Source organism: Brachyhypopomus gauderio, chromosome 14, assembly GCF_052324685.1.
Source record: "Brachyhypopomus gauderio isolate BG-103 chromosome 14, BGAUD_0.2, whole genome shotgun sequence".
Lineage (NCBI taxonomy): Eukaryota > Metazoa > Chordata > Actinopteri > Gymnotiformes > Hypopomidae > Brachyhypopomus > Brachyhypopomus gauderio.
In genome coordinates, this window is record NC_135224.1 from 14,658,429 (window position 1) to 14,670,162 (window position 11,734).

Here is an 11,734-nt window from a genome sequence, read left to right on the forward strand (position 1 = left end):
GGTTTAAGGTTTAAAAACATCTTAAAAGGATTTTTTTTGTTATTTATAAACAACATTAATGTAGATTATGTTGAGTCACCATCACTCTAAGCATAATCAAGGGACTAATATAAAACCTGTATGCTATGAAGGAAAATATTAACGTGATATTAATGTGAGTGGAGATATAGAATTGATTGAACACAACTGGAAAAATATATAAGATGTGTAACTTGAATTAAAAGTTTATTGGCAAGGGTTTACTTGCATGCAAATTGGTGGGTTAAAAGTTCTGCCGCCAGCCACTAGATGCCACATCTGTTTTGACCAGTTTTCTACCAATGTGAGTCTTCTTAGCTATGCAAATTAAGATACTGCTTCCGCATCAACATCACTGCCCCTTATGTTAGGCTCAGCCACTATGCAAGCAATCACGGCACCGTTCTGACTGCAACACCAAGAATTGCGAAAGAGATCTATAATTGTGCCAAGAGATCTATAATAAAGCAAGGCTTGATTTACTGGTTTTGGTTGTTCCTTGTTTTCCTTTATTCAGTTGCATGTGCAGACAAGTGTAAGGACAAATATGACATGCTCAGTATTAGTCGATATTCAACATGACTGAAGTTACACTTACTGTACATATCACCCACCTCAGAACCCAAGGATGCTTTATTATCAATTAACAGCTTTAGCGTTTAGTCAACACAGCAGTGAAGAGCCACAGCCAATTGCACAGAGGATACACTCAGGCAGAAACCACAGTCCCCAAGGGGCAGACACAGCACACAGGAACAGGACAAAATCCAGGACAGAGTGCCATTCATCACTGGGAATGGAGGAATACGGTCTCACACTCACACACACAATTTTTTACCTAATTTCCATGTTGTTGACTGTGGGAAGACACCAAAGAAAATGGATGGAGCAGACGGAAGCCCCACCAAGACAATGACACAAAGCAGAGACCCTAGTGTGGAGAGGCCAATGTGTTAACCATTATACCATAACAATGCAGCGTGTGATCAACACGGGCAAATCCTTCAGTCACAGGTGCAAGGCAGAAAACATACAGCAAAGAGCACTTGTTTTAATGTGTGATGGACCTAAGGCGTAAGGTGCACCTTTTGTGCCGTATAAGTCAGCAAAATTCAAAGACAGAATGGATGGCCAACACTGCCACCTCTGGCAAAAGCTCCGGTCAATCTGGAGGCCTTGTCAATCACCTACTCATTCATTTAAATTAAGCAAAAGTGTATCATTTTGCACTGCATTAGTTTCACATAAAATAGATACTATAAAATAGACCCAATGTCAGGACGCCACTCATGGTTGAATGCACAGAATAACATAGAACCTTAAAAAAATCATTGTCATTTCATTCATGTAGATCAGGACACATCAAAATAGATAAACCTTAGTGAAAGAAATGGAGATACCACAATTTCTGTAAAAACACATGAGAAAAAAAGGGAATTCCTTTAGAATAACAGACACACTGCTGTGTCTGACAAACCTTATCCTGCTTTTGGAGAACCACTCTACTACCATGACTTTGTTAGGGCTGTCAATGGTCTGCCATCTAATATTCGGTCAGCAACTGCCCTCTCAAGAGAAACTTGCCATTTATAACCAGGGCAGACAGATGCAGGTAAATTCATGTACAAAAACATGCGGGCAACAGTTTGTAATTTCTGGTTATAAATTCAGCTATGAAGAAAGTAATAGGTTTGATTTCTGTATGATTTTACAATAGATTTTAATTTTTATTGCTACATTTATACATATTTCTAAATAGATTAATTTAACCATCACTACTGTGGCTTTACAAGAACCTCAACAAGACAGGGAGGATGAAACTAGTAAAACTAGTTTGGCAACAAATAAACAGAAAGGAATATGCAAATATTTACATTTAAAACAAATGTAAATAAAATTTAAGAAAAGATCAAACATATTTGGATGTTTTAAATAAAATGCAAATATTTCATGTCGACATATCTACTCACAGCCCTTGGTTGTTAAAGAACAATCTAATCCTTGAAATTTTAGCCATTAGGTTTATGACTTTCCATTCAATTTTTAAATACGATATCCATTTTATTGCTGGTAGTCATTTACACGTTAGTAAGAGCAAAAACTGTCCCTATGATGAAATGTTTAGCCTCTCTAGAGATTTCCACTAAACACGCCTCCAATAGCCTATACCAAACCTATATACAACGAACAAAATTTGATTGGCCATGTTGCATTATACTTTAACTCATGAATCTCAATAAAAATTTTTTTTTTTTTTTTGCAACTGGAGCACCACCTTTTAGTTTAACTACACTATTCAGCTATAAATACATCATTTTCTGAGCCAACAATTTAAAATGAATAAGAAACCTTCAAAAAGCAGCACAAACCTTCCACAACACCAACCACTTCCTCTGAAAATTACAAAAAAGGTTCTAAAAACAGCCTTGAACTCGGGAACAAAAAAGCAGACCCATAAATTTCTGGTTGGAATAGATTTATTTGATCTGTGTAAACAAGGTGGTTAATTCATGGCATTTTCCACGCAAATTGAGTTGTATATCGGCTGGTCAGGTATATTCAGGAGTAGGAAAGAAGGGAGCAAAAAGAACATGATTTGTTGACATGTTTAACTTTAATCTGTACATTTTTCCACAAGCCCTGGAGAGTTTGAATTTAGGCCAAATATCCCAAAGCAGGTGCCATTTAAGAATTGACTCCTTAGAAGGCAGCAGTTTAAAATCCATCTCACAGTAGCAACAGATCAGATCTACATTATGGCACAGGATACACAGCTTTTTTTTCCCCTTTTTCTTTTTTTTCTTTTTTTTTTTTCTTTTACTTTTTTGGATCAAGTTTCCACAATACAACTGACTAGTGTTCTTTTCAACCAATACCACCATAACCCAGAAAATTTAGTGTACACAGTTTACCTCGATGTCTTTTTTTTTTGCCCATTTAATGAAGTATTTGTACCGTGCTGACATTTGATACATCGCAGTTGAGTAAAGCACAAGGTAATGAACTTCAAATGATTTCCTGAAAATTATGGATTAACAGACTTAGTGTTAAACATTTTGAAGTGACCAAAAGTTAGCAATAAGCCATTTCATCTATTCAAGACATTCATGAAAAAACTTCAGGTAGTTACTATTACATCTTTGCTTCCCTCCCCCAGACATTTATGCAATTAATAGTATATAATCATGAGGTTAATGTTACATTGTTTTTGAAGTGCTGAATTTAGTGTTCCAAGACAGCGACAGATTAACCTAGCAGTCATCCTTCAAAATTGTGTAGTGATTCTGTTAATCCCCCCAGAATGGCAAAAAAAAAAGAAAAAAAAAATTGGTCCTATCAGGAAACAAATGGACACAAACCCAGATAGTTACAATAGGAGGGCAGTGCTTAAGAAATAATAATCACTTGAGCCGGCAAACAGTTCTAAGAGGCTGAGCTACAGCAGTGGTGGAATGTCCTTACAGAGTCCAGGTAATAAAGGCTCCTGACAAGTGACTTTTACCCAGACCTTGTAAATGCTGATCTGCCTTCACATTCAAAAATGTATGGTGGTGGGAGGAGGGGAGAATAAAAAATAAATATCCCATTACACCAAGGACTTACAAGACCACATCCGAGTACAACAGCAAACGAATGTAAGGATGTAGGACATTTACTTTATATATAAAAAAAAAAAAAAGTCAGGGCAGAGTTATGGTAGTAGTGGTCTGGTGGATGGCATGGTAGGACAAGAAACAAAAGCAAAATTACCTGCTTGGATCAGAAAATGAGAAGCCACCTGTCATTATATTATATATATATATATATATATATATATATATATATATATATATATATATATATATATATATGAGACTGTAGTTCAGACAGGATTCTGGGAGCTAGTTATTTGCTGGGGCGCATGACATCAAGCTAAACTATATGCATGCACGTCCTCCTTCTGGGCATGCTATATATTAGGAAGACAACAGCAACTCAGCAAGGCTCAGTGCACTTGAGAGGCTTCAGTGTGAGGATGGACCACCAGTGCCTCAGGAAAACTGGATAGTTAACACTTCATTAGTCAGTAATGTAAAGATCAATGTAGGTGGTCCAGATTTTTTTTTGGGGGGGGGGGGGGGGGGGGGGGGGGGGGGTCCTGCTAATGGTCAGACGTCAACTTTTGTATGTACAGTACAGTTAAATTTCTTTAAGCCTTCATAAAATCTGCATGCTTGTTTTTCTGTGGCACTACAAAGGTGACGAGACAGGTGTGCTAAATTATAAAAAGGAGAAATGGCAGGGGAAAGGTTTTACAAAAAAAAAGAATAACAGCAATAAATGGGTCTGTGGGGAGACGATGATAGATCCGCTAACTGCATTGTATTTAGTGTTTTAACGGTGACAAGGAACAGGGTAAGGGCAGTGGATGTTAGTGAGCTGCTGTGTGGATGGATGGGTAGGAGCCGCTTCAGTATCCAACCTTCCTCAGGTACTCACACATGAGATATACTTTCTTGTTGAGCTGTCCTCCATGGATACCTTCCTTTCCCATGATTATAACCAATACTGGAGTACATAAAGGGGAGGGGAATAAAGACAACAAATGAACAAACTTGAAAATAAAGAAAACATCTTTTCCCCCAGTAACACAGGGACATTATAGAATCTTACCACCATTCTTCTCGATTGCTATTAAAATTTTCCAAGACATTTAACTGCTTGAAGGAGAAAGCTCAACAGCAAACCTCTTCTTTCTGTCCCTCAATTGATACTAAACAAGCTTAATTACATTAGAACCCCGAATCCCTCAAGTATTTTGCCATTGAGTATGCCTTCTTATTCAGTCCGCCTCCGTGGACCCCTTCTTTGCCCATTACAAGAACCAAGACTGTAAGAGAAGAAATAGAGAAGGAAGGGTTGAGAAAAAGGTGCTGGTTAGGAAAATAAGAGAAAGAGAAATTCCAAGTGCATTCTAATCCAAGGTTAGTTAAGAGATAGAGATTGCATTTAATTGCTGGCCAAACAAAACTAAACTAATTACATACATTTCCTTAATTAAATGCCACATGAAGGATTGCATGCAAATTAGACAACACTAGTAAGTGTGACCCATTTTCCAAACAAGCAAAAAGTGAACATGCATCTCCAGAAGAAGCGTTTCGGGTGTGGCAATTTTGGTCTCCAATTAAAAACACAGAACTTGCATACATATTAACTGCTCCATTATTTAAAATTAAAAATCATATGCAAGTCAACATATGTAATCTACCCTGAAATTAGAAAACTGCTGCAATACTGAAAAAACCAAAACAAAACCCTCATTGATACTGCAGAAGCATAAGGAAAAAAATATTTACAACACTGCTGCTTACATTTCAAGCCAGTAACAACTGGTGAAATCAAAACTTCTTTAAATCATCTTTGCCCTTCTCAGAATTGAGATTCATATTTTAAATTTGGGCACTCAAAGATTCAGATCACTTCTGCAGAAGACACAAGCATCACATGCCAAACAGATGAGAGGCCATGCAACACTCACATGGGGTACTTTAGAATCAAATCTGCATCAGTGTTGTTTATTGCTGTAATTCTGATGTTAGTCATTTGCCTAAATTTACATTATTGGTCAAGTCTATTACCAAACGGACAAGTTTTTGCCAGGCTTAGGAATTTATACCTTGAAGCATTTTGGGTGTTAAGAGCTATTAATCCCATTCATAAACCTCCCCCCTCATCCCCACTCTTAAGACATGCCTGAAGACAATTTGTAAGATGGCAAAAATATTTTGGGAAAAGTTTTCCAAATAATATTGTTAACTGGGCATAGAGTGGGATTGTTTGATGTGGGGGGTCATTAGTGTTATGTGCAGCAAACTGACTCAAGCACAAAATTTGTTAGAGAATGTAATATAGGGCAGACTTAAGATCAGAGAATGCAGGAAAATATTAATCTGTGAAAGTGGTGAAGACATGAAACACCATCACCAAAAAGAGGCAATTATAGAAATTACGTTAAGAAGGTAGACATGGGGGCATTAAGGTGATTAAAAAAAAGAAGGAAACACAGCCTTGTACCCTGTGGTTTGAAACCATACCCTTAATGTTGATGAACATTGACAATCAGAATGAGGACCACAAAGGCTGACTGTATGAGTGAACACATCTTAACATGTACAGGCAAAACAAGGGAAGGGAGAGGGGAAAAACTTAAGATGAGTGAATATATAAAACGAAGTACATTAGTCACTGTTTCTCCCTGCCATGGTTGCAAGGGGGTCAGGCATGGTTTAATATCATGCGTGCTTGTCCCTGTCAATATGCATTAGCAGGCATAAAATAAAAAGCATTACATTTGATATATTTACATATTAAGGTGTGAAAGACTTTAGGGTTGTTCAACTATGCTTATTTGTAAGGACAATTACTCCACCCGCCTCCCCATGCAAAACAAGTTTAGTCATTTACAAATAGACAAAACAGTTTCACCTTTTCCAGCTCTGCCTACAGAAACATTGTATGTCGGCTCTCCGCCAAGACTCTTCGTCCTGATGTCCATAGTCCAGTCGGCATCCACATGCAGGCTGTCTCTGATCACAGAGCACTTTGTGCCCCCTAGGACGAGCCCATTGGTGAAGAAGCCCTCTCGGTCTTTACCAGTTAGGATATCGATTTCAGCAGGCTACAATTAAGGATTGCAGGTGAGATTAAGTGATACAATATCAACTGATTTGGAATTATCGTATTACGTGTAACATGTTACATGTAGCTAAACTCACTCCCACTCCACAAAAACTCAAAATTTATCTTAACCATTATTTTATCAGCTAGATAAAATCAGCAAACATAACTGGCTAGTAGATTGCATGCAGGTCCATGTGCATGTTCTGCACATTTGCCCCCCACCCATTCAGTTGTTGTACATAAGCACAGCATTGCCATAGCCTTTGGTAGTCAAAACTGCAAAGTCTTCCACTCAAAAGCTGGATTGGCGAGGTAAAACTTAATAGGGCAACTATCGTATGCTGAGAAGTATTTTTTTTTAAACAGGTTGACGAGACGAAGGACCGAATAAATGGACGAACAGGACGCCATCTTTGAAACCGACGCGGGCTGTGTTCCTGAAGGGGAGGGGGGGCTGTACGGGCGCCACTGCGCTTACTTCCTTCAAGCAAGGCCTACGCCTAACTAGCTTATCTCCAGCATGAGAAAGCTGACGGAGACGGAGGGAGGGAAGGGGGTTAATAAAGCAACCCGTGTCTAGATGATTCCACGAATCTGGAAAAATCACAACTAGACCGTGTACGGCCGTTAAAATACGTCACAATTTCAGACGTTATTTTAACATGCGGCCGGCAAACCAACGGGTGAACAACGCAATTACAAAATGGGATTTTAGCGTAGCCTACTTCGATAACTTTCCCACTTTTGAATCGGATATCAACGAAGGGGCGTCTAGCTCAATGTTAAGACGACAGATTTTTTCCCCCAGTCATCTTTTGTGTTTCAAGAAATTGAGGCTCGCGAGCGTTCCGGAAAAGCACGCGCGTTCAATTTAGCGACGATGTGTCGTTCCTAAGCGACACAGAGAGAAAAGCAGGGCCTCTCCCCGCTAACCGCTAGCCCAACTAACCCGGACAGCGGCTAGCCGAGCGATCCCAGCTACCGGCTAGCCGAGCTAACGCAGCTAGCCGCCGCTACCTTTTTGGTCGTACTGCTATGTGGGCCTACATCACTAACCGAACAGGGCTAGCTAACTGTAGTGTGTCGCCCGACATGGTAACTTATAAGAACGAACAATATATATTGGAATTCAGAAGTATCCCTAATTTTTTTTTTGTTTGTTTTAAGATTTTTTTTTTCAGGACACCAATTGCAGCCCAAAAACACTCTATTGTCATATGCATTTTAACATTAACACCGTTTAGCTAGCTTTGTAAGGCTGGATATTCAACTACAGATCCAGTAACTCGGGCCGGTTCTCCGCTGCACGCGTGCTAGCTAGACTAGCTAACCGGAACGTGGCGATGGGACCATACGAAGACACTAATTTACACCCAACTCCGAACAGATTTGTTTTTAAAAAATCAATACTTTAAACTCTTACCGTTATAGCGCTAAAAGTACCACCTTCTGAACATGCCCAAACGTATTTGGCGTCCGTGTAACCAACAATGGCGCTATCCTGGCAGCAGCCATCGGCCATCAGGTTATCCACGTAGCTTTGCCAAGACATATTTGTGTGATTTGTAAAAAGACGAGGATTTGTATAGACTCCTGGATTTAAGACAGAAGCGCTATGGCAGCTGACAAGCCGTGAACTAAATCAGGTTTCGCGTCTTCAATAGTCTCCAGAACGTTACGTTCTATCGGATCTGGGTTTGGGCAGGGAAGAAAGCCGATGAATTGAGACAGCGCCTGGGTGTAGTCCGTGCATGGATCACTCCGCGCAGACGTTGCACAGTTCAGTCATTTTATGGTCATCTGTGATGGCGGAAGGGAAGAAAACTACCAATGAATTAGTCCCTTTCTAGCCTCAGAACGATCACCTTCAAATAAATCCTGATTTGTCTTATTTTTTCTGAGGCGCAGCCGATTTCTAGTTGGCACGGTGGAGTGATTTCAAGTTTAACTTGTGGGATTCCCATCAGTTGCTGCTTGCTTTACAAAGGAATATTTATAAGGATTTAGCACTTCTGTTTGCCCAAGAAGGAATGAAGGATATTTTCCACGAAAAACAGATAGGTTATCTTGGGCGTAAACGTAGGCATCACAAAGGTCATAGCTCTAGATAGTGCTGCTCCACAATTAAACAAACCTGTATTTCACCGTGTGTTATGTATACCTCATTATAAACGTCCAACCTTTTATAGTTTACGTGCTTACTGATAACAAACAAACTGTACAAACACCAATTAAGAAGATGTCTGACTGCTTTGTATTGAAGACAAATGTGTGAATCATATGTTTGGCTATATAGTAAAGTTGAAAAGATTACTTTTTTCAGCACAGGCTATAATCTGACTGTCTTCAATTATGTGATCTTGGCTGATTTAAATTAGAGCTTAGTTGATTGTGTTAGCTACGTCACTGTACAAAAAACAGAAACATGGAAGTGTTTCCACATGGAGACAAAGTTTATTAGACATCAGATAAGCACTTTGAAAAAGCAAGTTTACCTACTTTAGGACATTGAAGTGATGGGTTTCTCTTGATATATATTTTCATGGAATTAATTTTTGATGTCTGAACTGATTATGTGATTGAAAATATAACTGATTATTATAAATTAACATTGACGCAATCTCATGGATGGATTGTTGAGTTACAATCTTTTGCTATGACTACGTGAAATTATCTTCTGCTTATGGGTCTACACATTTTTATGAACATAATGAGTTTATTACAAATTTATCATTTTCATTTTTAACATCACATATCATCCATGCATCCAGTATCTTTTTGGCTCATTTACATTCTATACTACACTTAATTAATGACTACAAACAGGCACAAGCAATGCTCTAATGGATCTGGTTCCGAGTGGCATTGAAATGTTGTCAGACTTTTCAGTTACATCTGCACTCTAAAGCAATCTCAGTGAGCACTGTGTCTCTCGCTTAGTGAGGGTAAAATATAAAGGGTTAAAAGTCCAAATAAAATAATCCTCCCATTCAGAAAAAAAGGTATAGTCATTACTCATAGATCTTTCTAGAACCCACAAAGTGTTGCCTGTCTTTGCTGAAGTGAGCCATTGTGGCACTTCCTGCTTTTTCTCAGTGCTGGTTTAATGTCGGGACTACCCCACCCCCTCCCCCCATGCCATGAGAATGTGCTGCATGGCAGGAAACCATTTAGATCCAGCGAGTCATGTGTATGGGAGGGACTTCCTCAAGGAGAGAAACGAACACTGTCTACAACACAGGCTAAAACTTTTTATCTGGCCTGGACACTTTCCATTAATATTCTCAAAATTGACCCCCCCACCACCACCACATTATTTGCTTTTTGACTAAATTAGATTGTAATGTGTAATATTCCTGCAGTATTCATCCAAAAATATTGTGTATTAGCTATGATCTTGTAAAATCACAGCATACAGGCTATAGCCATATATGGCAGGCAGACCCTGGTACCATATGGAATGGACAATGGAATGACTACAGATCAGCCTGTCACATGGATAAGTTGAAAATGGTGATACACATTGCACCATGCACACACAGTCATAACACCATGTTCTCTGTAACTGTGTTACAAAATTGCAAAAGGAAAGGAAATGAAGAGGTATTCAAAACTTTCCTGGTAAATTCTTACCTGAAGTGCATGTGACTGCTTCAAATAAAATGACTCATTCAGCATTGGCACCATATTTTAGGCATTATTTCACATTAACAAGCTGTTCACTCCTATCATGTTAACAATTAGATACAACAGTTCAAGAGTTCTCAAGAGTTTTGTAAGAATTATTTATCAAATTGAAGAACTTCCTAAACCCTTCTTCTCATCGTTTCAGTGTCAGAATTATGTAATCCTCGTTTGTCATTTATTTTCCACATTCTACAGAAAGAACCTCTATCTATATAAACTGAAAGATATGGGAACCTTCCAATTTTATTTTTAGTGTATAAAAAATTTGAGAAAATTGCTATATAGTTGGCCACACCCCATTTTAATACTCAGTGTCACCACTTGGAACACTTGTTAGTTAAGGATTAATGCCAAATGGAAAATATTTTATTCTCAAAATTATCAAAAACTGTAACCTAATACATACAGTTTGTATTTAGTAATATTCCCCTTGTGAAGGTGTGGGGCCCGGGTGGGGGGGTGAGGGGGGCAGACATTGAGACTTCTGGTAATCTGAGATGTTGAGGCTGTCATCCAGCTGTGTCATGGCATCACTCTAGTTGTGACAATGACTTGGGTGGGAAGCAATGTTTCAGTGAGCCCTCATGACTGTGGTCACCTCTGAACCCCTCCCTTTAGTTATGCTGCTATAGACTAGTCTGCCAGAGCTACATGCTAATCACTGGCATGCGAGCTATGTATGTTTAAATCAATGGTTGTTTAAATTGATATCCACACACTCAATCAGTATTGTCTATCTTTTTGCATGCTTCTATCTAAGATGATTACTTGCAAGCTCCTACAAGCACAGAGGACATGGTCTGGCTTGCCGGTGGATGTGCTGATGCTGGGGTTGGATGTGCCATTGCCGCAAGAGGACATGCTGATGCTAGCTCCTACCTGAGGCTCACCATCTGCACTGAAGGGACTGTGACTACTTGGCTGGGAACTAGAACCACAACTATAACTATAGAAGGGATCTGGACCCATACGATTGTAAAGCTGCTTTGTGACAACATGTGTTGTAAAAAGTGCTATATAAATAAATTTGACTTTGACATATAGTTTGTTGCCTGTTTATATGTGATGGGAACTGTATAAAAATCAGTAAATATAGACTGAAGACCTGTAGTTGCAGGGTTATTTCCAAGTTATCTAAACTGAACTTCTCAGGACATCAACAGTCTGAGCCAAGCCCAGCGGTGTGACCTCCTACATTTCCATTCTCATCATTTGGCAGATTCTCTTATCTGGAATGACTTACCTATAGATATGGCAGTATGTGTGCTCTCTGGGGAGAGAGCTCATGATTTTGATGCTGGCAGCACCTTGCTCTACCTGCTCTGCCAGGTGAGCAATAGGTAAGTTCAATAGCACAGTTGTCCTG

General features: G+C 39.1%; 1 protein-coding gene across 2 annotated transcripts; it reads right to left on the bottom strand.

Moving 5' to 3' along the window:
• Nucleotides 1-2,891: 2,891 nt before the first annotated feature.
• Nucleotides 2,892-8,489, bottom strand: pfn2a (profilin 2a). Of its 2 annotated transcripts, XM_076972329.1 has the most exons (4): nt 8,105-8,489; nt 6,487-6,679; nt 4,790-4,888; nt 2,892-4,566 (listed from the first exon to the last, which is right to left on the bottom strand). In XM_076972329.1, the coding sequence occupies exons 1-3, from the start codon at nt 8,231-8,233 to the stop codon at nt 4,791-4,793; spliced, it is 420 nt and encodes a 139-aa protein (XP_076828444.1). In that variant the 5' UTR covers nt 8,234-8,489; the 3' UTR covers nt 2,892-4,566; nt 4,790. The 2 variants fall into 2 exon arrangements, with proteins under 2 accessions (XP_076828444.1, XP_076828443.1); XM_076972328.1 differs by lacking the exon at nt 4,790-4,888 and having other exon boundaries at nt 8,105-8,466.
• Between the last annotated feature and the right edge of the window lie 3,245 nt (nt 8,490-11,734).